General features: G+C 38.5%; 1 protein-coding gene across 1 annotated transcript in view; it reads left to right on the top strand.

Moving 5' to 3' along the window:
- EEA1 (early endosome antigen 1) overlaps positions 1-26,759 on the top strand; it is a 73,752-nt gene that overhangs the window by 38,718 nt on the left and 8,275 nt on the right. The window contains exons 11-22 of the mRNA XM_059816592.1: positions 3,768-4,106; positions 8,425-8,574; positions 9,621-9,740; positions 9,970-10,173; positions 10,776-10,976; positions 12,502-12,615; positions 13,855-14,010; positions 15,931-16,070; positions 16,678-17,008; positions 18,506-18,607; positions 20,063-20,257; positions 22,394-22,576. Of these exons, the coding sequence (XP_059672575.1) occupies positions 3,768-4,106; positions 8,425-8,574; positions 9,621-9,740; positions 9,970-10,173; positions 10,776-10,976; positions 12,502-12,615; positions 13,855-14,010; positions 15,931-16,070; positions 16,678-17,008; positions 18,506-18,607; positions 20,063-20,257; positions 22,394-22,576 (2,235 nt within the window). The remainder of the gene's footprint in view (positions 1-3,767; positions 4,107-8,424; positions 8,575-9,620; positions 9,741-9,969; positions 10,174-10,775; positions 10,977-12,501; positions 12,616-13,854; positions 14,011-15,930; positions 16,071-16,677; positions 17,009-18,505; positions 18,608-20,062; positions 20,258-22,393; positions 22,577-26,759) is intronic.

Here is a 26,759-nt window from a genome sequence, read left to right as displayed (position 1 = left end):
AGAGTCCTCTTCTATGTCAGGTTAATGCCAAACACCACTTGAGGAATAGGAAGAAGAGAAGTGGCAGCGAGCTGCTTTTCCTTTTTCAGTTTCAGTGACTCTTTTATGCAGCTTTTGAAAGGTGATATCCATAAGAGTGGTATGCTAGCCAAGGAATCTTGGCCTGGAGGACTTGGACCTATAATTGGAAAAGGTAAGACTAGCTTCCCAAATAACAGAAATTGCTCCTCCTTCGAACAGTTTGCACTCCTTGAAGAAGCTGTCAGGGAGGGGGGAGGAGCCATTAATGCAGGATAGAATATATTGCATTTTGATATGTACATCCATTTATAATTCCATTGCAATGTGGGAAGATATTTCTGTGCATTGACGCAGAGTTTTTCAAGCTCATGTACAACCTCAAGCAAGCAAGCTGTTTCTTATATTTTCAGGAGCTATACTGAGAAGAGCAGATGACAAGTAGATAAGATCAGCTCTCTGAGATCAGCAGGAACTGCCTTTCCTTCATTTATAAAGCACTGTAATTATGGGGCTTGGCTTGCCTTGCAAAGGCCAGTAACAGCCCGTAGCCCAGAAGAGACCTAATGTGTGAAAAACCAGCACATTCCTCGAAGTATAAGACTTGTAATTCCAAACCCATTGCATGTGGGGTTTTTTGTTTGTTTTGTTTTAGGAAAATTGTGATGCATTATCTACAGGGAAGAATGCTTAGTTTCCAACCTTCTACTGACATAACTATTCTGAAATTTGGTCAGTGACCACAGAGTTCGTTCTTTAATGTCTGTCCACTGTTACTACTAACATGTATTACATGTTTTTTTGCATGGAGCAGTTATAAAAGCAGCAATCAGTGTGGTGTTCCCCCGGCATCTTGTGAGCTTTGAAGGCTCAGGGCTCTTCACTGAATGCTGGAACATACTGTCATTCCCTCTTTCTTTTCTGTGGAAATCAAGGCTTGGGGAAGAGAAGTGGCTGGTGTGTGCCCAGATATCCTTTTATATATCTGGCATATGTGTCCCAGGCATCCAGGGTCCACTGGATGTAACCTGCACTGCTGGGTCCACTGATGTAACCTGCATGACCGTAGCTTGGCAGCTCTGTGGCCTCAGGTCTGCTCGTGGGCTTCAGTCACACACAGAGGTAGCAGGCTGTCGGGCAAACCCAGCTCTTCCCTCATGAAAGCAGCAGCAGCTGTTTGTGGCTCTGTCCGACCATTCATGACTGCAGAAGGTGTTCAGCGGTCAGGGGCAGTGGCTTTAAACACTGGCATTCATTGTTGTATAGCTCATCAGACCAGGAGGAAGAGAGAAGAGTAGCACAGAATGTGGAGCAGCTGCTTCTTGCTGTCCTTTGGATAGTTTGTAAGGTGATGGTGAAGAACCTTTGCTTCTTTTTTGGTTTACATAGCATTCCTGAAAGCTTCCCAGAGTCTCAGCCTGCTTCAAGACAATATTAACTCTCTTTCTTTTTTCCTTCTCACCCCTGCCCCAACTTTACTTGAAAATTTAAGTTAGTGCCCTGCACTGACTCTTCACAAAGTAGGTAGTAGCAGTTCTACATGTGACGTGTGGATCTAGTTATGAAGTAGTAGTAATACTAATACCTTAGTTCTAACGTGCCCAGCTATGATGAAGAAGGTGCTGTAGTGTGTTGGTATTTCAAGAACACAATTCAGTATGAATGTTAATGATCCTGCCTGGCCATTTCTCTTTAATGAAAAGGGAATTGCAATTTTATTTCACATTCTGAGGGTGAAACCTTTTCTAAAAGCAGTGGGAGCCTTGCCGCTGGCTTCAGGAGGATAAAGATGACACCTGACCTCAGTATGTTCTTTGTGTACTCTATTCCTGCATTTTGTATTTACATATATAAAAACTTTTGCATACCTGTAACAGCAACAGGTTGCTTTATTTTTCAAGAAACATTTCAAAAAATACTACGTCAGGGCTAGAATTCAATAGCCAAACTTCAGTCTTGAGTCAGAATTTTTGGTTTTTTTTTTTTTTGTATTTTTGTATTTTTTTTTCAATGGGCATGTAGGGCATTAATTATATTTGTTCTAAAAATGGATTGCTGGACTGCTAGAGTTGTCATTTGGAAGATTGCTTGTTTTCTAACCTCTCTTTTTTTATAGATTATTCTGTTTATTTTATCATGATTGTAAAATAGAAGTGTCTGTATATGGTTTATAATGACCAATATCGTCATCATTTGTTAAAATCTGTAAAGAACAGAACTGTTCAACTTATTTGAATAATTTTACAGCTTTTTCTTCTGGCAAAACAGGTTTCATCCTGTGCAGAAGTGTGCTTTTAAGATGCTCAGCAGAGCTAGAATTGCAGCACTATCTTATCTTTGGAACAGTGTTACTCCGAAGTTGCAGAACTGTCTGAAGTTTTGGTGCATAAGACTGACCTCAGTTGTTGGCATTTTTTCAAGCTGACATGCTAGAAGTGTTCTTTATTTTTCTGTATTTTAATTGAAAGGGTCACTAGAGAATACAGTAGTCACTGAAACTGCAGGAAGAATGCAAGGATTTAAAAGGTGTGCATAGTAATGCTCTAATGAGATAGATATCACTAAGATGCTGCATTAAATGGAACCTGCTAGTACATTTCAAGAAGATGGAATGAATTACCTGGGTTGGACGATGACCAGGGCCTCCCTGCAACTCTATTCCTGTGCTTTGAAAAGTGCCACTGGAGAATCAAAATGGTTTTCATGGCTTCTTTGTCCTGCTTGGAGATCTCTGAAATTCTAGTTAGTGCCTCAGCTAAGCTTGGGGGAAAACCTAAACTTCCTGGAATTCTATCTTGTCCATTAAGATACTTAATATCTGAATATAGTTTTGATTAGTTCATAAAATTTGATAAAAAGCATTATGTAATAGCTGAAAATTATCTTTAAATATATTTTTTTTCAATATTTGTCTCAGCGTGTAAATTTGATAGTATGACCTTAGACCCTGCAATATTTACTGTTGTTAATGTGGTAAGAAAAATGTGACGCTCAGTGATGTTCATGTCTTTCCTTTAGGGAATCCCAGTTTTTAGTGTTTTCAAACTCAAAGCAACCATCCTCTTTGAGCTGATTTGTATGCAAGGAAATTAGATGGTGTGAATTAGAATGTAAAAAACATCGTCTTCTAAAATGAAGGTTAAATCATGAGTGTTTCATTCTGTGATTTATCAACATCACAAATTGTATTAGTTTTCACACGTTCTCTTCCATAATTTGGATAGCAGATCATGCTGTAAGTATAGTGACAGGGCAAAATTAGGATACTTCTAAAAATGACCAGCATGATGACTGCACAGGATTAGACAGGAATTAAACCATAAATAATGTTGCTTAGGGAATTGTGTGAAGGACAGTGATACTTGAAAACTTTTTCTGTATGCTAAGAACTCCAATTACTATTTCAACTTCTCCCCAAGCAAATGCAGTTGTAATAACCTAGAATTTGAACGTTCAGGGAAAGCAAATTAGTCTTCAGGATACAAAAACAGAGTTTGTGTGGTGTTCTCAGTACGAGGAAGTGTAATTATGTGAGGATGTGATAAACAGTATTTCCAGTTGAAACTGTGTGCTGTATGGGCTCCAGAATTAACTTGTATAATACGAAATAAAGGTCAATATTTCCTTTAATAATGTTTTTGAGCAAGTTCTTCACCATTCAGCATCAACACTTGAGAAGAAATTTGAATAATGCGTTGAACAGCTGTAGGCAGAATTGCAATTGAATTGCTGTGTAACTCTCTTCATAGAGTCTGACTGAGAAGCTGCTGAAGAAAGAACAGGACTACACCCAGCTAGAAGAAAAACACAATGAAGTATCTGTGAGTAAGAAGAACGTGCAGGCAAGCTTTCACCAGAAAGACCTGGACTGCCAACAGCTTCAGGCAAAGCTGTCTGCATCTGAAGCCTCGATACAGAGATTACAGACAGAGCTAGGTGAAAAGGGGGAAGCAAGCCAGAAACTTAAAGAAGAGTTGTCCGAAGTAGAGACAAAGTACCAGCACCTCAAGGCAGAATGTAAACAGCTTCAGCAGCAGAGGGAAGAAAAAGAGCAGCATGGCCTACAACTCCAAAGCGAGCTCAATCAGGTAAGGTTCCTTAAGCCTCCTAGACCATCCTATTGGGAATGTTCCTTAAACCATCCCATTAGGGTTTTTTAAACTGTGTGTGCATATTTTTCATGCACATGCATTTGTATTTCCTTGTTGAAGGGGAGTAACTAGCCGATACTTATATTTGAATAAATATAAAGCTAGCTGGTATTTGAATAAATATAAAGTATTCCTCCTAACACTGCAGAGAATGAGATACAATCACTTCTTCCCCTTCAAGAAGAAGAGAACAGGCAAAAAGAAGAGGCTCCGATTAAGGTGCAGAAAGTCTTTGGTATTTGTTTGTCGCTATATCTGAATCTTTTTAGTAGGTCCAAGCTCTTGTCAGGGGCAAATGAGGATAGTTGTAGCCCCTGTGTCACAATCAAACTCGGCAAGATCTACAATTAAAACCAATTTTCCACATTTTTATTTCTGAGAAAGCTAATGCAGTATCTGTCTATCTATAGTATAATTCCCCTTTTTCTGAAAGGGAAACATCTTACTAATTCTGTTCTATCTAGAACTCTCCTTAAAACTATCTTTATAATTTCAGTTTTGGAGCTTAAGGTTGAATGAGCATAAACTTTGTAGCTTATTTCTCATGTTCTGATTTGACTTTTTTTGTATGTGAATAAAAAGATTTAACTGATCTGAGACAGTTTTTTTGTCTACTTTTTTTCTCTTACAGTGTTAAATGAACTCTTCTTTCATCGTACAATTTTTCCCCTCCCCTTTTTTTATTGATGCATTCCCTGAAATAAGGGAAGTACTGTCAAATGAGAGGGCAACCCAGAATATTGAGGTTTCCGTGACAAATATGGTAATAGACAAATTCTAAGAAGTCAGCCAGGTTATTTATTCTGGTTGAGTAAGGTAGCTGAAGCTATAATGAATTCAGGTTATGAGAAAGACAAATTCAGGTAGACTATCAGAAGTAGCTTCACTTCTAATAGTAATTTTACTACTGTATAGGAAGTTTGAGAAAAGTGACTCTTCATTTTACATTAAAACTGAACAACGCTTGATTTGCTTTAAAACTGAACAATGAATACAGTAGGGAATACTTAGTGTGAAAAGCAGGGATAATGTGAAGTCTTAATACTGCTTCCTTTGTGTCTCTTCGCAAACACCTTCTCTGTATGTTGCTGATAGCTATGAGTACACCCGCAGCATACGTCCCCCCACCGTTTATGTGTTGTTCTGCTGAGTCCAATGAGTTATGGAAGCAGGACTTTCATATAACATTGAGCGTAAGGAAGTTTGAGGCTGGTTGAACTCTGTTTTATCTAGTGTCTTGGGGAGTAATGTGTTAGACGGGAGAAATATTTGTGCATCAGGAATCATTTCCAGTCCTAAGATGGAAAAAATAATCTGTTTTTTTGTTAGTATGGCGTACTTCATTTTAATCTCTTGCTAAATCTTTATAATTTTAAAGTGAGTGTTTCTCAATTTTCAACCCTTTGTCAAGTCTGAAATAGATTAAATTACAAGCTGTGCACATATAGTTATCTTGGAAGAATTGTGGCTTGGCAAAACTTCATTTATGTATGTATTACATCCCCAGAATGACTTTTCTTCTCCCATCAGCCTTCTGTTAGGGGGAGGGGAGATAATTATATTAGTTACCTGCTTAGGAATCCTCACTTGGTAAAACTGCCTCAGTCTGCCTAGGCAACATGTATGCAAGCTTCAGAAGCACAGCCAGGTGGTTGAGCTGAAATCTGGCTTCAGCCTGAGAGGATGTTTTCAGGAAGGATTTTTGGGGTGGGAAAATGAAGGAGGAAGAAGGTGAATAAAAGCATTGCTGAATGAATTTCTATGAAAGGAAGTGGAGACAGCGTACATTCTCTGGTGACACCGTTGGGAAGGAAGCCAGTCTAAGCAAGCAAACCTGAACAAGTTGCTGGATCTCAGGATGTGTTTTAGAATTGTATTGTAAAAGAATAGTGGAGGGGGGGAAAAAAGCCCTTCATAAATAGTATAAAATAAAATTAAAGCCAAGCGAAAACTTCTCTCCCTCTTTCTCCCTCCAAACAAGAGTTCAGTTACTATTGTCATGAAAGGACTAGATTTCTCATATTTGTTCACTTAATACTTCAATGGAATCATCTGTTTATGCATGTAGTCCAATAGCTTATGTTGACACAATGAATGCTGCTTTTGAAGGTATAGGTATAGTTGTTTAGTCAAACCACATTTTGAAAGAATCCTTGCCATCTTCTCAAAATTAATTTGAACAGATGCATATCTGGTTAAGTTTGTATATTTTAGAATTTGGGTGATGTGAAGGAAGTGAAGTTTCCTTCCATTGTTAAGATGAATGACAATGTTGGTTCCAGCACAGCAATAGGAAGAGGGTAACACAAGAAAATATGGACTCCTTCAATCCTGAAGAAATGTTAATTGCCAATAAATACTATTGTTGTTGTTGAGAAAATTTGAATCTACTTGATTGTATATTTGGAAGTCTAAATATTTTCTTATTATTTTTGTATTCTGTGACATACGTTAATCCTGAACTTTATGGTTCTGTTTACTTAAAGCCAGTCTTAAAGAAGTCCTTCACTTAACTATGCCGGTAATAAAGGTGACTTTTGTAAAATGTTGTTTGCTGATTTCCCCCTTTCCAAATATTCCCTCTCAGTATCAACATAGCCATGAATAGTTACAATCGTTATGTTGTTGCACCCTTTCTTCATTAGATTTTTTTCCTCCAGCTCTTGTTCGTATTTTTAGTGAGGAGGAAATATTAATAATTTAGTGATTCCTGTAGAAAAAGACAGATGTTTGTGATTACTGGAGGAGAGATTATGGTCTCTTTCCTCATCCTATCCTCCCTCTTCTACCTCTCTCTTAACTGTGTGGTCACAGTTAGTAATCAGCATCTTGGCCACATGCCAAACAGCTTTTCATTCACGTTTTTGTGGTTGTGGACATACAAACAAATAATTTAGCTTGGTTTCCTAAGAAAATAAGGCATAGACACATTTGTTTGCAAATAATGCAACTTTTGCATTATTTGGTAACTTCAGCCAAATTTTGACAGATGGCCCAAAGGTCTTCAGCATTAGGTTCTTCAGTGTTAAATTCTTGTGGAAACAGGCAGCTGGGTAAAGGAGAGAGACTTATGTTCATGCCTCACCCCCTTAATGCCTGGAGGGAAGATTTAATGTTATCAAAACCACTCTTCCTTATTCTGTCCCACTAGGCAGCCAGCTGGTCAACAAGTGCTAGCTTGCAGTGAGCAATAAGATTGTGCTGCCTTTTGCCTAGGTATTAGTAGGGTTTTGAGGAAAGCATGAGACAGGTTTAGGGATATTGAAGGGAGGACCTGGAGTTAAAAGGTGAATGGTTCAAGGGTCTTGGACATAAATTCATAGGGAAGGAAGCTTCATTCATCCTGATACCTGTAGAAAGTTCTTGCTGTGCTGCAAGGCCTGATCCATTCTCTGTTTTTGCATTGAGTTGAAAGTTCATTTGTGTATTCAGGAATGTGTTCATGTAGAAGTACACAGGAGGTAACCCAGGGCCTATAGTGACAGTTTCAGATAAAGAAAGCTGATTTTATGGAGGGAGATTTTTATAACAGTGAATTGTAAAAGGCCATTCTTGCACTTTGAAGATGGTGCAGTATTGCTTTTGATGACTGAAAAAAGGCAGGCTTACGTCCAGCTGGAAGATCATGTCCCCCTGCTTACTCGCTGCTACTGGGAGGTGCTGGGGTATAAGCCACCAAAATTACTGGGTACCCTACATTGAAGCTTCATGTATCTCTTCTCTGCAGAGAATGAATGCCATTGACATAGCCAGGTCAACCTAAAAATCACACTCTTACTAGTCTAGCAATGCAGAACAGTATATTGTGGGAGCCACTGGAGCAGGTAAAGTCATGGTGCTTCAGCCACTGGATCTACAGGAGCGAGGGTGTGTGCTGTGTAAGATGAGATTGCTCTAAGCATCATTATTTTACATGATAATCCTTATGTCTTTGAAGGATTGCCCTCTTTGTGTTTCTGCTAAATCTCTGTAACTCATATTGAAGGGCTTGTGTAGATAAATGAGGATGTTTCTGGATCCCTCCAACCTGCTTTTTTGAATATTAGTTCATGCTTGTGCAGTTGATGCTGTTCTTTAACATGATTTGTGTTTCTGAGGTGTATCATGTGCATACATGACTTCAGGAGCTCATGTAGTTGTTTCACTCTGGGTTATGAAAACTTCTGGTGAACACTGCCCAAAGCGAGTCTAAAACACAGCGCTGTTGGCTAAAGAAATGGCTGAAATAAATGGATGACTTTTTTTTTTTTTGCAGTTGCACAGTAAACTTCTAGAAACAGAGCGCCAGCTAGGGGAAGCACATGGGCGGCTCAAGGAACAGAGGCAGCTGTCTAGTGAGAAACTGATGGACAAAGAGCAGCAGGTGGCTGATCTGCAATTAAAACTTTCTCGTGCTGAAGAGCAGGTAGGGGCTTTTATGGAGACACTAGTTTGCTCTGGTTCTGATAGTAGCCTGTATACGCTTTTGTGATGTTGCGGTTTATGAAGTTTGTCCTTACGGGAATTTCATTTGACTAACACTGTTAAAGTCTTACAGTAGCATCATAAAAATCTGCCAGAATGCCACTTGCATTACAGATTGTGGTAAGGCTAAATGCTTATCAGATGCATGGATGTTCATGGTGCTTTACAGATGAACAAAAGATGTGCTTTTTGTACTTAGGAGCCTTGTCTAAGGATCTTGTGAAAAAAAGACTTAGGTGCATCTAAACTCATATGGGTAGACTTTTGTATGTAGATATTTTTGTGAGATAAAGCCCTACATGAAGACAAAGTGAACGTGGCACAGCAGGTCATTGATAGTTAATAGCCTGCGTGGGTGGATGGGCGGAAAGCACTTGTTTTATTAATTTTCATTTGTTTTAATAAGCATTTTGTATATGTTGCTGATTTTCTGCTGCCTGTATGGGGATTGGCCAAATATCTGAGTGGTATGTTGTCAAAGCTTTAAAGCTTTTCTGTAGCTAATTTGCAAAGCCTTGACCAGTATAGAAATGGAGAGATTGCTAAACTGAAGTTGCTACTAAAACTGCTAATAACAATAATAATGATGATGTTGTTTTACAGGTATCATCTATATTATCAGTCATGTTACATCTTAACAACTGTTGGAAAAAACAGTTCTTATGTTTTAGATTTCTTATGTTTTAGATTTTTTATGTTTTAGATTTTTGAGAGCTAAAATACTTATATGTCTGATAATTGTTTTATAGTTCTCGCTTGTGATATAGAATCTTACCTATTAATAGTAATGAATGCTTTGGTTAGATTTTGATCCTTTAACTAACATCACACACTTTTATACCAGTTTTTAAATATTTGTGTTTAGAGTAAAATCTTTTAGCATTAGAATGAACATTTGAACACTATTGGCATACTGAATGGTGCTTGTTCACTCATTAGTCTGTTTTGTTTGGTTGGTTGGTTTGTTTGTTTCGTTGGTTTTTTCAGCTAAAGGAAAAAGCAGCAAATTCCACAGAATTGCAACATCAATTAGATAAAGCAAAACAGCAGCACCAGGAACAGCAGACACTTCAGCAAAATACTACAGCAAAACTACGAGAAGCCCAGGTAACATAGTTATGTATCCTCATGTGAAAGTATTTCAGGATTTCATTAGTTTAAAAATGTTTTCTCTATAAAAATGCCTTGCATGTCTTATACTAGTTTCAAAAAATTAACTTGTAAATCTAGAACAGAATATATAGAGAGTGTTTAATAAATTTATCCAACTTTTTATGCATTAGGAATAAATTCTAAGGTCCCTATAATTAAGGAAGCTATTATGTGATTTTTCTAGAATGATTTGGAGCAAGTACTGCGACAAATTGGAGATAAGGACCAAAAAATTCAAAATCTTGAGGCTTTGCTTCAAAAAAGCAAAGAAAACATATCTCTGCTAGAAAAGGAAAGAGAGGACTTATATGCAAAAATTCAAGCTGGTGAAGGAGAAACTGCAGTTCTTAACCAGCTACAAGAGAAAAACCATGCATTGCAAATACAGGTAAGAACTTGGAGACTTGTTTCTTTTCTCTCATTCTCATTATTGCATTGTGTTTCCTTTTTTCCTGTCTCATCAGAGATGACATTAATCTTTTTTGTACTTTGCTGGTTCTTTGATGCTTACTTTAAAGATCTTATTGTAAATTTCACAGGACTTGTGTTTTGCTGACTTCCTTGCTATCAGCTTAGGGAAGGGAATTCCTAGATGTTTCCTATGTACATATGCTAGTAATATGTGCTTACAAATAATTTTTGGATACATATACATGTTTGTTTCTCTTATTTTAAAAAGGGGTTTAATCCCTGTGTTCAGCACCAAAATTCAGTTTAGCATGCATCTGTTGTCTTCTTAGTATTTTGGTTTTGTTACAGTAAGGCCAAATTGACAAATCCTATTTGTCTCCATTTTTAAGTGGTAACCTGTTTAAACTCTGGTATTGTGTACAATATAGCTTTACTGTAATAGTTCAGAAAAAGAAATGTGATAGTGTTGAGTCTCCAAAGACATGACAAGACATGCTAAAATTCAAAAGATTTATGACTTCCTTGGATATGCTGTTCCAGCCCTCTCTTCTAATTACCTCCTTTTTTTTTTCACTGCAGGTAACTCAGCTGACAGAGAAGCTGAAGAATCAATCAGAAAGTCATAAACAAGCCCAAGAGAATTTGCACGAGCAAGTGCAGGAGCAAAAGGCACATCTAAGAGCTGCTCAAGACCGTGTGCTCTCCCTGGAAGCAAACATCACCGAACTAACCAGCCAGCTAAACGAAAGTAAAGAGAAAGTTTCACAGCTTGATGTACAGGTAATGGAACTCTGTACTGTCTGGTGATGATAAATCCTGCTTGTGATTTCTGTATTCTCTCCAGAGAACATACAAAGCAATTTGGGAAAAATTGCATGTTCCTAGAAACAGACAAAAGAGGTAGAATAAGGCAGATAAAATTGAGGAAAATGTAAGTGGATTCAGAATAGCAATAGATGGCAAATGTTGGGGTTTTTTATTGTTGTTTTTTGTCTATTTTTTTTTTTAATTAAAAAAACCCCAGAGTTCTTAATTGAGTTGGGAAAATCGGTCCCCAGGCATCTCTTGTTGTATATTTGTAATGATTGGCCATCCAAACTCCTGCTCTTATGAGTCCTGAATTCTCTGTACCAGCGTGAAAGTCTGTCAAGTCACTAAGATCTTGTTGCCTAGAAATTTCCTTTGCTGGTGTCTTTTGTCAAAAACAAAAATAAAAAGCTGCAGGCCACCTTGTTGTCAATTTAATTATTAAATAAGGAAATTCCCCAGTATGGACTCAATGTGGACTCTCCTACTATTAAGTGCAGCTTAAGCTAAAAGCTGCTAATGATGTTCAGCTATCCCAAAGAATAAATAACATTTGATCAGAAGTTCTTGCATTGGTACAGTTGGAACGGCTAGTAGCTGCTAATGATGTTCAGCTATCCCAAAGAATAAATAACATTTGATCAGAAGTTCTTGCATTGGTACAGTTGGAACAGCTAGTACTGTTGTTGTTGGATTAATACGCTGTGGTGGTGCCTTTTGAATCAGTGTTACTCAGTTTCCAAACAGGTTTAGGAACTTCTTCTGACGTAGCTTTGTGATGTTTTTACTGGGCTTCGCTACACTATCTGAGCTGTTTTTTCACCAGGACATTAGAGCTAGAACTGAATAATCTACGGACTATTGCAACTGCTTTTTAAGGCAATGTGAGCTTCTTTACAGTCTTCAGAGAAGTAGCATTTCTATTAGGGAGAAAAACAGTAAACCACAATGGCAGGTGACCCTGAATATTGCCTCTCTGCACCAACACCATTCATACCCACCTTCTAAATTTTGTTTGCTGGGCGTTTTGAAAGGAAGGAAGGTTGCTCCTTAACAGGCAGATCGGAGCAGAGAAAGATAATATGCATGTGGAAGCATATTTTTGTTGTTTCTTATTCTTTTTGCTTTTAAAAATTTTGGAGGCCCTTAAACGTGCATGTATAGTCTGTGGTTATCAAGGTATGCATGGGTGTGAATGCAGTAAGTCTATCCCCATTGTTCCTTCTTAGTAAGCAAAACCATTTTCCTAGAATAGAAGATGAGTGAGACTGGTGGGGTTTTTCTTGTTTGTCTGGTTTTTTAGCACAAAGTAAGAACTAACTGTGGCTTAAAATCCTGGTATTTTTCTAAACCTTGAAAATCTTTCTTCCCTTTTTTTTTTTCATACTAGCACATGAAAACTACTGATTTTACTATTAAGCTTACTGATGAATATGAAACAAAATTAAAATGAGCTACATAGAATATATGTTTTAGTGCAATAAAACTTTTCTTTCAGGTAAAAGCAAAGACTGAATTGCTACTTTCAGCAGAAGCATCGAAAGCTGCTCAAAGAGCGGATCTTCAGAATCATCTGGACACTGCCCAGCATACGCTGCAAGATAAGCAACAGGTTGTAAGCAACATAGAAACATAAAGTTTCTGTGTTACCTAAAAAGCTACTTAAAAACATAAGAATAGTCTGTTTACAAACTAAACAAACGTGACTATGCATTTGGAAATCATCATTTAGGATATTTTAACCATGTGATATGTATTCAGTTCTTTTTGCCGTAATCTGGACCAGATATATTTTGCAGTGTAAGGAATTTACTTAGGAATCCACTTCTGGCTTTAGGATGATTCAGAATCTAAGCTGTCCTATTTGGGGTATAATTCAATTCTCACCTGTATGTTATGAAGAAAAGATTGTAGAATACACTGGGTACAAGTGAAAACTCAACTCTTATTGCAGATTCAGATAAATTCAAAATCAGATGCTTGTATTCAGAAATCATTATCTGTGTGCCAACTGACACAAAAAACCCAAAAGACTGTTGTTAAAATTGCATGTTTTAATGTTTGTTAATCCTAGTGAAGCATTCCACTGGCTGCTGAATCAAATATTTGCATTGTTAGAATCAGTGCTGCTGTGGTCTACATGGAAACGTCCAGCAAATGCTAACTTAGCACCATTTTTTAGGGTGGGAAAGTAATTAATTGCTATAAATAGAAGACCTCTTTTTGTAACGATTACATAATTAATTAATAATTAAATAAATCGGCTTGGTTGGAGAGCAACGAGCTTTGATGTAGCTGTCATCATAGTGGTTACTAGGTGAATGTGTTCATGTCTCTTGTGGAAATTACGTTGTTTTGTGTCGAACCAAATGGTTTGAAATAGTCTCTGCTATGTGGAGAACTGACTGTTTCCATGGTATTAGCTTTCCTGTTCAGTGGTGTTTGATTTCATGAAGACAGCAAAAATTTTCTCTAAGATTTTGTAGTGTTACTTTCTAGTTACTGTTGTACTAACTGCAGGATCTAGTGTGTTTATCACCTACAATTTCTCTTCCATTTTTAACTTAAAACACCTTTGTTAAGATTTAGCCCACAGCCTGTAAAGTTTGAGAGGAATATTGAGGCTTGAAAATATTGAATAGAATGTTTAATAGAAATTTCATCAGTTTAACAGAGAGAATCTGTGCATGTGTTTGTTTCCCCTCTCAATTTCCTGCCCCTCAGAATAAAAAAGAAACATTATTTTCCTTTTTAATTTGAACATGTTAGATAATTTAAAGCATATATGACATTAGTCATTTTTGGAAGTTATTTAAAAACTAACAACCCTCATATTTTTATTATACCTTAGGAGTTAAATAAGGTCAGCATTCAGTTGGATCAGGTTACATCTAAGCTGAATGACAAGCAGGAATACTGTGCTCAGCTGGAAGCCAATCTTAAAGAGTACAAAGAGAAACGTCTTTATTTAGAACAGAAAACTGAAGAGCTAGAGGGACAGCTTAAGGTTTGTATTGAACACAGTATCTGAGCTTACAGAAACTGATGTTCTCGGCTGTTTGGTAGTATATGATAAAAGCTGTGCTGAAATTATGTGGGAAGGATTATATCAATACCACTTTTGTAGGTTATCTTTTTCACTACTGTTTCCTGATCCACCCTTTAATCCTATTCTTCTCCTTTTACATGCTAGCATATCACACTAAGAAGACAGGCTTAGGACATTGCCCCTATACTGTCACTTTTCTGTACGTGTGCTTCTACCAACCTCTGTGCTACCTGGAAAGTGTTATGAGAGGGAACATGAACACTTCCTGAAATTAGAGTATTCAAGTTCAGCCTTATACACTTTACAAGTCGTAGCAGGGATTATATGTTACATTGGTTAGCCCAAGTTAACACTACCTGTCTGGTTTAATTTTATTTCTAAAACCATTCAGTAGGCTTCTGCAGAGGCTTTTTATCAAGATTTTTTTTATCAATGTTTTTCCTCTAACTTGATCTTGAGTTTTGCATTCCATTTCGGGAATCAGTTTTTCTCTTAAAGTAGACATAATTCTGGCAGAAGGTTTGCAGAACCTTTTGGCGTTTCCAGATACTAGTATTTTCAGTTAAGGATATGAATTAGTCCTAATGCTTGAGCGCTTTTAAATTTGGGCTTTAACCTTTGTTCAATATTTGTTAAGTATTCTTGGTGGTCAAAATTCACGATACATAAAACCATATGATACAGGGGTCTTAAAAGCAATGCAGAACTGGTTTTGCAGTGTTGTCTGTTTTGAGGGAGGTTAGCTCAAGACTGTGTGGGTGTTTTTCCTAGCTTATGTGCTGTGTAGAAGAGAAGGAATGTTGTTTTCCCTGTATGAAATTTTAAATCCAATGCTATTAAAAAATAAAGCAGTCATACGTTTGCATCATTAGCGTAATTATTTTGTATTTCCATCTCTCTCTTCTTTTGCATAGTTTTTTTTTCTGCCTGCTTTCATTTGTGGTTTTATTTTTCATCCTTTTGCTAAAGTTTCACAACAGACACAAATGCTTGGGAGGAATACAGTGCTTGCTTGCACAACATTTTACAAGGTTCCTGGTAGTTGAAGTGTGAAACTGGGCAGAGTTGTTGATGCTGTCAACAGGAATGCGGTTCTGTGTAAAATCTTGGTGTAATCACCATTCTTTGGGATTATTTCAGTTGAATGCATGGTATTGAAAAAAAATTAAAAAAATAGAAAACAAAAAGCCCTCAGGAATTTTCTTGGAGAAACTTGTCCATTTTGTTTTATCACCACTGCATGAAAGCAGAAGTGCCTGTAAAACAGCCAGTATGTTGAAGAGTCTAAGCAGTGCCTGTTTGCTGAAGACTCCTGTGTTCTTTATACTCCATGTAAATGAACAGGTACCTTCGGGGAAGAAAAAAACCACCAAGAAAAACTTCTTCCAGGCAAGCAAAGGATTTCTTCACAACTGTAGATTGTGTCTTTGTTTTTGTTATGAAGAATGGAAGAATTCCTGGGATATGTAAATCAGCAGTCATTTGAAACTGCTGAAACTACTTGGTGGTGGCTGAGAACCCGGCCCCAAAGCTGAGTTCTGCGTATGGCCTTTTTTAATATAGGTGTCCAAGGCTCTTTAAAGATTTCTGCTTTTTATCTATTACTTTGCAGTAAAATGGCTGCTTGGCCTTTAATTTAAAGATGTTTTCAGAATGTTTTACCAAAATAGTTCAGTTCTGGAGGAGCAAGAGATTTGCAGGAACTAAAAAATGAAAGATGAATAGCAAACTAATGAAACAGGTAGACCATGTGTGAGAATTGTGACTGCTTTCTACAGTAAATGCTACTTGCAGACTAGATGACTTCTGCTTTTTATTGCTATTTTTATTTTGTTGGTTGTGTTCTGATGGCTCTAACTTTTTATTTTTCTATCTCAGAAACTTGAAGCTGACATTCTTGATGCTAAAGCAGGCAAAGAACAAGCTCTTCAGGAATTACAGCAGCAGCGACAGCAATCTACAGAATTAGACCTCCGAACAGCAGAACTGAGTAAACAACTTGAAGAAGCAAGAGAAGCGTATGCATTTCCTGTATTATAGTACTTCTCAAAGTCAGACACAAAACTAGAGTGGTTTGGACTGGAGTTGTCATTTTGTTCTTCTCTTCTGTGGTTTCTTAAAATCATAGATAAGTGATGTGTTCCCTCGGCTACAAGAACTGAGTGTTATCCCACCTGTTTTCTTTTACTCTATATGCCATGCAGACTCCATCTGCCATGTTGTCTCATGTGAATCACTGACTGCTGTGATTCAATACACTTCTTCAGTTTATTCACTGTGCTTGTTGTCAGCTAAATATCTGAACAGTTTGATATAGTGAGGTCCATCTTTAAATATCCATAGCTCTAACTTTTTTCAAAGACTAATTTGCAATTTATGTATAAGCAACAAAGGAGTAGTTTCTGTTCATTATAGTTGAGGAAGAAAAGTCCATCTCAAAATAGTTTTTAGAGTTGCTGGTATATCTTCACTGCTGAGACAAAATGTCCATGCTCTGTATAAAAAAGATGTGCTTTGAAGTAGTTCTACAGTTAATATATTAAATAATAGAGATATTTAATGATACAAAAGAACCCGTGAAGAAGAATTTTAAAAAAAATATTATTTTTCTCTTTGTATTTGCAGGCTGTCTAATGCTAAATTGGATTTGCAGAAGAAATCTGAGGTCCTTGAACAAGCAAAACATCAAATTTCAAAGCAGGAGGAGGAAAAGGCCAGCCTCAAACAAAACCTTGAGAAAGCAAATCAAGATACAAGTAAACAACTCAAGGAATTAGATAGTAAAATGCAAACAGCAATATCAGAGCTGCAACAAGTGAAATTAGAGAAGGATACTCTATTAAAGGACCTTACAGCTACCAAAGACAAGCTCTCAAAAAGTTCGGAATCCTTCAAAAAAAGAAAGGAGGAATTAGAAAAAGAAATACAAAAAGGAAAAGCAGCTGTGGCAGAAATGGTTAGTAGTTTCTTTCATTAGACATTAAGTTTGGTGTATTTACAGTCTGATAAAATGACTTTGCTTTCTGTCTGAAAACAGTGTACATACAATGACAATGCATGGAAATTAATTGCCTTAAGGGAAAACAAATTGTGATTTCTAGTAGTTCATACATGTGTCCTACCTTAAATTTCTGTCTGGATTTTTACAGTAGTAAAGATCAGTCATATCACACAAAAGGATCCCTTTTTCTTGCTGCATGCCTTTAATATGGTGAAGAAATGAAGCGGAGACAAGTGGTGAAACAATTTTGATTGGAAACGTCCCCATTTTTAGAAATATATAATCTTATTATAGTAACACAAAGTTATAAACCCTTTGCTAAAGTGCCACCATGTCGAAGAAGATGTTATTTTTCTGAGGCCATTTTAGTTTCCCTTCTGGAGTCTTTGTACGTAGAACCTTCCTGTGCACTTGTCTGGACATGCTGGAAGGCTGCATACTGCAGGCAGAGTAACATTGTCTGTTGTTTGTGGAGATGCCTAGCTTACGGAATTATCAGAGTGCTAGAACTATCTGAGTTTCAGAAAGGTCTCACAAATGGCAGTATAACAACAAGTGCTTGACCACCAGAGCAACCTACTAGGGTGAAGAAAGTGAACTCTCACTAGCCTTAAAATACACCTTTTTCTTCCCTCTTTTGCTTTGTTGGTATTATGAATGGGCACTATATGAATACATGTTTTATAGATTTTCTTATACAGTTGTTTTGACACCCCTGCCTCACACATGGTAGGAGTGTCTTTCTCAGTCCCTTCTCATCTTACATGTCACCATTTCCCAGAACCCATTCAGAGCTGCTTTTATTCTGATCTAAAAAAATTCTGCTCCTAGTTAAAAATAACAATTTTTCCTTTGCTCTTTCACCTTTTTAAGATAAGCCTTTTTGTTTGCTTTACTTAGTTACTGCTGTTTAAATATTTGTTTCTCCGAAAAAACATTGAAGGATTTTCTCCCCAATTTAGACTTGAAGATAGGAGTCCAGATTCTGCTTCTAATTCTGTAGTCATCTGGAGGCTCACCACTGTCTTAAGTGCATAGTATTTGGGCTTAAAACGTAGTTGTATTTGCATACAAATCCCACAAATGTACTTGCTCATGAGTTTTAGAACATCAAGAAGTTTTGAATCCTGAGGAGACCGATGAGCCTACTGCTTCCCACAAGGAGAAGGGCTGCCCACAGCAGTTTCAAACAGGGATACTGTCTCTAATAAGAAAAACTCTTTGGCACATGGCTGCGTTTGTTAGTACAGGGTATCAGCGGTGTTCAGCTTAGATTTACCACTGTTAAAGTTTTGAGAAGTTTTGAGCTGAAAATACATCTGCAGCTGAGAAGGAAAGCTTTTTCACTGAAAAGCAAAGCATTATTTTTTATGGCTTTGGAGATCCTGCAAAAATAACTGGTACCCAGTCTTAGAAGCTCACAGGAATATTTCCTTGTCTTACGTTTTTTAGGAAAAATCTTGCCAAGAATTAAAACACCAGCTCCAGGTACAAACAGAGTCTGTAACTAAAGAGAGGAATGAACTGAAAAACTCACTGGAAAAAAAGGAGGGGGTAAGCTTGTCTGCTCAGTTTCAAAAATCTAGAAACCAATAATAATAAATGTTTAAAAGATGCATTTTCAGTCTCACATGCTGGGACTGATGAGTGATAAAGAGGTGACAGTTCTCAAATTGTAACCTACCTGGGGCACTGAAATAAGGTGATACTAAAAATTTCCTAAATGTTAATATGAAGCTATAAAATACAGGTTTTACTGCTACCTTTCTGTGCCTCACATACCTTAGTGGGGGATTTTAGCCCTTGAGGTTTTTTCATTAGTGAAACAGTTACTTGGTATTACCATGTCCTCATTTTTTTTCATACTTTCATACAACAAAAGTTGTTGTCTTGTATCCTTAGATCTGTTTTAGTTTCAGGCCTAATCAGTATGTTCTCTGTGTGGTTGACAGGACATTTTCAGATATCCTTGAAGGATTTAGTTGCTTTTGCAAACCTGTATAAGTCACTTGCCTGTGACTGCATAAGGACCAAATGTACTACTTCTTTTTTTAAAGATGGGCATTCAGACTGCAAAATCATGTAGTCCAGCTGGCAGCCTGAAGGCCAAATCCGCTTTTGTGGATTTCTTTACCCAGGCTGTCACCTGTTCCCTAAAGGAATCTGAAAAGATATGATCAGTGGACACAGTTTGACGGACTGTGACGGACTCTTACTGCCTGAAAGAGGGTTTGTAGATATGCAGGTGTGATGGTAATTGTGCTGTGATTACTGCTGCTACTCCCCTGGCTCCTCTCTTGTTCAGCAGAAGCACTACGGTGCTCTGTGGCAAGTGCAGGAGCATGAGTTTGGTGTCTGCTGCAGTTGGCAGCAGGAGAGCCCAGACCACTGCTGGCTTGAGAAAAGTTGCCTGCTCTTAATTTTGAATGGTGAAAAAAGACTGCAGTTGCTCTAAGGATAGGAAATTGGGAATAACAGATGATTTTAACATGTTATGGTAGCTCTTAAAATCTACTTGCCAGTGTTTGACCACCTAGCGCTGAAGCAGGAAGTAGCAGCAGCGGCACTGTGGGATGGTCTGGTTCTGTGTACAAGAAATAACAGTAGCATACTTGGAAACTGTTTCCTGCAAATAATCTGCAGCTCTTTGTAAAAACGTAAGAGTGGGCATACTGGATCACAAGAAAGGTATAGCTTGGTGTCTGGTCTCTGGCAGAGGAAAGTAGAAGTTGCATAGAGAAAAGTAGAGTAGGGCAAGCCTTTCAGATTCCTACAAACAAGGGGATTCTCCCCAACTTCTAGCGGTCTTTTGAGAGCTGATTTCCTGAAGCTGTATCTTCAGTTTTAACAGCTTTGACCAGTTTTTCAGCTGTGAAATTGTCTGTTTGCTTTTTGAACTACATAATTTGTCATCCACGCAGTTCAATAAGCAGTTTCACATACTACAGCATGTACAAATAGTGATTTAAATTAAAATTATATGCAGTTATTTAATATTTTTAAATATAGATTTCTAAGCAGTTGTCGATAGAACTTGATTCAGCACGAGCACAAGTACTGGAAATTCAGGGTCTTCTAAAGGAGAAAGAAAAAAGCGAGCAACATCTCCAGGGAAAGCTGAGAGACTTAAAGGAATCTTTTGAGCAGAAGAAAAAACATAGTGAGACACTGCAAGCTGAATTAAAAACTGCCCTTTTAGAAAAGGTAAGACTGGCCTCTCTTACTCCTTTAACAAAATTAATGTACATTTCTCTGATAAATGCTGCAGCTTTTCTGTCAATATCACAGAATCACAGAATCACTAAGGTTGGAAAAGACCTGTAAGATCATCAAGTCCAACCATCAACCCAACACCACCTGTAAGATCATCAAGTCCAACCATCAACCCAACACCACCATGCCCACTAAACTATGTCCCACAATGCCACATCCACACTTCACTTGAACACCTCCAGTGATGGTGACTCCACCACTTCCCTGGGCAGCTTATTCCAGTGTTTCACCACTCTCTCAGTGAAGAAATTTTTCCTAATATCCAGCCTGAACCTCCCCTGGTGCAACTTGAGGCCATTTATCTTTGTGATAAACAGCTGTTTGCTGTAGTCTTGTTGGAAATCATAGATTCATAGGCTCGTTTACGTTGGAAAAGACCTTTAAGATCATCAAGTTCAACCATTAACCTAACACTGCTAAGTCCACCACTAAACCATGTCCCTAAGTGCCTCATCCACACATCTTTTAAATACCTCCAGGGATGGTTACTCCACCACTGCCCTGGGCAGCCTGTTCCCATGTATGACAACCCTTTCAGTGAGGAAGTTTTTTCCTATCTATCCAATCTAAACCTCCCCTGACACAACTTGCAGCCATTTCCTCTTGTCCTGTCTCTAGTCACTTGGGAGAAGAGACCAACACCCACCTCTCTGCAACCCCCTTTCAGGTAGTTGTAGAGAGCGATAAGGTCTCCCCTCAGCCTCCTCTTCTCCAGACTGAACAACCCCAGTTCCCTCAGCCGCTCCTCATAAGACTTGTGCTCCAGACCCCTCACCAGCTTCGTTGCCCTTCTCTGGACACGCTCCAGCACCTCAATGTCCTTCATGTAGTGAGGGGCCCAAAACTGAACACAGGATTCGAGGTGCGGCCTCACCAGTGCCGAGTACAGGGGCACGATCACCTCCCTGCTCCTGCTGGCCACACTATTTCTGATCCAGGCCAGGATGCCGTTGGCCTTCTTGGCCACCTGGGCACACTGCTGGCTCATCTTCAGCCGGCTGTCAATCAACACCCCCAGGTCCTTTTCTGCAGGGCAGCTTTCCAGCCACTCATCCCCAAGGCTGTAGTGTTGCATGGGGTTGTTGTGACCCAAGTGTAGGACTCAGCACTTGGCCTTGTTGAACCTCATCGAATTGGCCTGGGCCCATCCTTCCATCCTGTTCAGATCCCTCTGCAGAGCCTTCCTACCCTTGAGCAGGTCAACACTCCCGCCGAAATTGGTGTCGCCTGCAAACTTGCTGAGGGTGCACTCAATCCCCTCATCCAGATCAATGATAAATATATTAAAGAAGATTGGCCCCAAAACTGAGCCCTAGGGGACACTGCTTGTGACCAACCGCCAACTGGATTTAACTCCATTCACCAAATGTTAAGGTCAGGATGTGGAAACAAGGTCTTCAGATGCTGTTGGAGATAGAAATAACATCATCAACAACAACAATAATAAAGTAAAAAGAACCAGTGCTGAAATATGACTTCTGTGATTCTGAGTTTCAATAAAGTGATAAAAATGGCTAGATTGAATGTGTTTATTTTGCTTCAGGAGCATGCTATGAGGCAAGAGCTGCCATTTTCTTGTGAAGCAGTAGAATGTTGTGAGAGTAGTTTAGACAAACTCTGCCGTGTTTTGGAACATCCATGGCCATTTTAAACCAAGTCGTCTCTTATTATCCCGAAAGAATTTGTCTGAGTGACAGTATGAAACTCATAAACCGTAATGGAAGGGGTTCAAATGTCTTACAACGTTAGGGAATGTTGTGTTGTGTGCCATGCACTGTTAAATGTTGCTCCAGCTTTGGCTGCCCTATGCTACAGGACCATATTTGTGCTTTAGTCAATCTGTGAAAACTTTAGGATTTGGAAACATTACTTAGATTTTTAATGTTTGGTCTTAATGTGTTTCACTTAGTCTTTTGACATGAATTAAACAACATCAGATTACTGAACTGCTGTTTTTTTAGTGGGGAAAAAAATCTCATCTTGCAGTAGAAATGCAGTTTATTGAAATGATTAAGCTTACTTTACTGTCTGTAACTTTAAATGAAACTTCCTATGCTTACGTTTCAGGCAGAACTGGAGAATAAATTGCAACAGCAGTCTATTTTGTCAGCACAGGAGCTTAAAGCAGAGAAAGTCAAGCTAGCAGACTTACAGAAGACCCATGAAAAACATAAGGAAAACATGGAGAAGCTGCAGCTGGACCTTTATGGGAAAGAGTCTGAGTTGCTGGCAACCAGGCAAGACCTTAAGGTACTTACAGTCATTTTAATGTCATATGTGACTTAGTAGATCTGTTTATGTCCGTTTTGAAGACCAAGAAACAGTGCAAGAACGGTATAGGTGGAAAAAGGCTCTTCTGCTATATATAGAATTTAGTGCTGTTCAATCCCTTCACCTGGGGCAAAGGACATCCTGAAACTAATTTAAAGCCAAGGGTATTTGCCAGTTTACCTGAAATACCCTTGCATTTGTGCAGCCCCAAAGTGAAAGATGATTTATTTTTGTATTTTTTTAAGAGTTAATTTTTCATGTTGCCTTTTCTTGTTACATATTGTAGCTTTCAACTCATTTAAACAGCATAGCTAATTAGGGCAGTCTGCCAGCATGTGAGTAACCGCTATCTTCTAGATGATTTAATTAAAATTTTAGTTGTCAATCTTTTCCCATGTCCTTGCCCCTTCTGGTTCTTCCTGGCTGATTGTAGACATTCAGAGATGTCAAACTAATAGAAACAGTAGGTTTAGGGAACTGCCTGGAATATAAGTGTCTGAATGTAGTCCTTCAAGTTTTTGCTATTCCTAAGCTGAATTTATCTGATTTGGTATTAGGGTGTAGTGCCTTCAAAGAGGTATTGCTGGGAGTAGAGTCAGTCAGCAAAGGTATTTTTTGCCCTTTTTTTCCTGTCCCCTTCCTTCATGTCAGTGCTAAGCCAATGCTCCAGTTAGTCCCAGAACATAGTGTGCTGCAGAGACTAGCTGTCTATTGGCAAGGTGTGTAGCTTTGGCACTTTTCCCTTCAGATGAATCCCACTGCAGCTTTGTGTGTGACACTGTTGTTCTAGGCTCTTCTGAAGTTTATGGAGAGAAATAGGCACTTCAGGAGGACAGATCATCTGATCTGTTTTAGATGTCAGCTTCTGTTTGCTTCCTTATGTATAAAGGGAGCCTTTGGTGACTGCGTAGGTTTCATCACTCCCCTTCACCTGTCCCAGTAGAGGCCTTTCAGTCCCACCACTGAAATCATTACAGGTCTTATGGCCATTTCAGATTGGCCCATGTAAGCTGTGGAGCCCCAGCCAAACTCCAGGTTTGGGGTTATTTTAAGAAAAAGAGAAATAGCTCCTTTACATATAGGCCATTGGAGTTTTATTAATCTTGCTCCTCCTCTGTAGCATTAGATTACCTGCCACATGGCCCTGCAGGTTACAGAAGCTTTACTTTCAGTGCAGCTTGGTTAAATTGCTATGTTAAATCGTGAAGAGCTTCAGCATGATTAACAAGCAACGGTGGTTTAAACATACTCTTTCTTATGGTTAGTTACTATAGCATATGTAAGTGTGAGTTAATTACCTGCAATGCATTTAGATCAACATATGGTAATGCAGTGACCTGTAAAAGCATTGCATGTGCTGAGTAACTGGGTTTTTGGTATCATTTTCATTTAAGTATCGCTTGTTGCAAAAATAGCTCTGAATAGGTATTATTAAACCAGCTCGATGACCTCTAGTTCTGGCAAGTATAAAACAGGACAGTAGGCGCCCCACATGCTTTTAAACCTGAATGGGGATGGTAGCAAAAGAGAGAGAGAACATCTGTGCAAAAAGGTAAAATAAGGTGATGGCAATGGGAAAAAAAGATTTTCAAGATGAGCAGTCAGGTAACTTGATTTATTATGTAAGTCTCTGTGGAGCCTAGAGAGCCTGAGGAAGATTGGGGTCCTCAGTACTGAAGTGATGTACCAACTTGGAGGCTGTTTGCTTGATTTAAAAACGATTTTTTAAAAATGTATGTTAATTAGGATTAGTGAGGTCTGCTTGCCACTACTTTTTTCTGTAAAATGTAGAAGAGGGAAGAGGTGAGAAGCTGATCTTTAATCGTGGATGTACTGCCTCATTGCAGTATTAACCTAAAGAAGCAGTGATAACTTGTCTTAGAAGATCACAAAGGAAAAAGCACGTTCAGAAAGCCTCAGTGTGATAATGTTAGTCTTGAGAGCTGAATATCAAAATGCCACTCAAGTCAGAAGAACTTTATGGTGGAGTTTCACAGTCCAATTCAAAGTCAGTTGTCTGGATTATGTTTTGCCTTGGGCGAGTTACTTAATAAAAGTAGATAATGTGAGCCAGAGCTATGGGTTTTGATTAGTTTGGAACCAAAGCTGGTGGGTGGGCTGTGGTTCAGATTGGTCTTAGTCTTCTTTGTAGGCAGTAGTAGAAGTTTTAAAAACTTGCATGTAAGGTGAACTTGGGTGTCTTTCAGTGCAGGATTTTTAGTAGAGGTATGAGCTCGCTGCACAGCTGTGTTGAGTCAGCATGGTTTGAAGCCCAGCGTTGTCCAGGACAGGCAGGGCCAGGCTGTATCGTGAGATCCTAGCAATGCTAGGTTTTCTTTAGTTAAAAATACTACAAGGGAGAACTTAAATAGTCTCACGTGGTGTAGCACCATGCTAGTTGTGAGGCCAAGGTTTCAGGCGTGGGGATAGATCATAAAAGGCTGTACAGCGTATGGGTGACATGAGGAGGGTGGTAGGTGTAGTTCCTGGGAGGGGAGCGCAGGAGTTGGGCCGTACACAGAGCACCATCTGCTGGCATCTGTTCGAATATCACTGCTGGGATTGCTGGCTCATCTCTCGCTGGGAGACTGAGGTGTGATTGAAAAGTCAGCAAATGCTTCAGTGAAGTTTTGCAGTTGGAGATAGAGACTTGCATGAGAGAGAGCCGCAGAACAGGCAGCTGCTCTCTGGAGTGCCGTCAGCACGGCAGAATCCTAGTTTCTGGTTCAATAACAGAAGATCCTAGCTATGTAGCTGTACCCAGATGCAAACTTTGAAGCTGTAAGTCTTGCAGAGGGAAAGTGAGAAGAGTTGTAACAAAATCAGAAGTGAGAACGTAGTTAAAATTTTATGGATACTATTTGCTGCAAATTTACTGTGTTTAAAAATGCACCATCTATAACAGTAACTACGCTCACACATTTTTGTCTCTGTAACTGGAAAAAGAAAGTGGGTAGGATTTGAGTGCTTGTAAAAGCTATAGTTTTTGATAAAAAGGAATATAAGTAATAAAAAAGAATACCACTAAATATTTTTCTGTGTGTATATATACACATATATATACACAAATACATACGTGTGTATATGTAATATATAAATACTTTTTAGTATATACACACACAAAATATTTAATAGGGGTTTTTTTTTGTTGAAAAGGTATTTTTTATATAGAAGAGTTAATAAAAATGCAGAACTGTTATTTTTGCCTTGATTTTGAGTTAGTGCAAACCTACGTTGTGTGAATCCTGCTCTCCTGAGCTCTGCCAAGTATCCTTCAGTCTTGGCATTTGTGCTTTTTCTAGTCAGTCCTGGTTTCCTCTGTGTTCTCAATATTTCTTTGCCTCCAATATTGGCATCACTGTCAGTGTATCTTCAGTGGTCATTCTGGGACAGTACTCATGCTGCCAAACCTCAGGTCTGTAAGTCAGGAGCCTAAGTTGCCTACAGTCAGTCTAACCCTCCTTCTGAGGAAGTGAAGAGAGATCAGGTTAGCATCTGTGAATAATTCCATGTCTCTCCTTGTGGACTGGGATCAGGGAGCACACAGACTAAAATGCTTGTTTGTACACCTCACTTACGTGGAATGAATCCAGGTCCCACCACCCAGCTAGGACCAGTTGGCACTATTGTTTGCACTGCAACAGCCCAAGCTGTAGTGAATCAGACTGTATTATCTTCTTATCTTTTTATTTATTTATTTAAATTCTATACCAGTCATCCTCCCATCTGTTTTTATTTACAAAAATAAGTACAGATTGGCATCTTTTGTTCTGTACCTTTTCCTTGCATTCAGTTTTGTCTGTCATCCTAAAGAGCAATCTCATGACTGAGGGTATCTTCTAGGGAGAACACCTATCATATTCTGGGAGCAATGGCAAAACTGAATGGTAATTAAATAAGGTAAATGGCATCAGATGTTTTGAGAGATGATTTTATGTTAAAGATGTGAGCTCCTCAGCAGTCCAAAAGAATTGGGCTGAATTACAGTCTCAGTGGAGACTGGGCCAGGAGCAAGGATAATAACTGGAATGTTTAACCAAGTGCCAGAAGATTTCTGCTCATTTCCAAAGGATGCTGTGAGGGACTTTTGCACAAATCAGAAAGAAAGGCATAAATAGATAGAAGGTTGATTTACTGTTGATATTATATTGAATGGTTTCCC

Source organism: Gavia stellata, chromosome 4 (assembly GCF_030936135.1).
Source record: "Gavia stellata isolate bGavSte3 chromosome 4, bGavSte3.hap2, whole genome shotgun sequence".
In the NCBI taxonomy this organism is placed as follows: Eukaryota; Metazoa; Chordata; class Aves; order Gaviiformes; family Gaviidae; genus Gavia; species Gavia stellata.
This window is presented reverse-complemented; position numbering and strand designations above follow the sequence as displayed.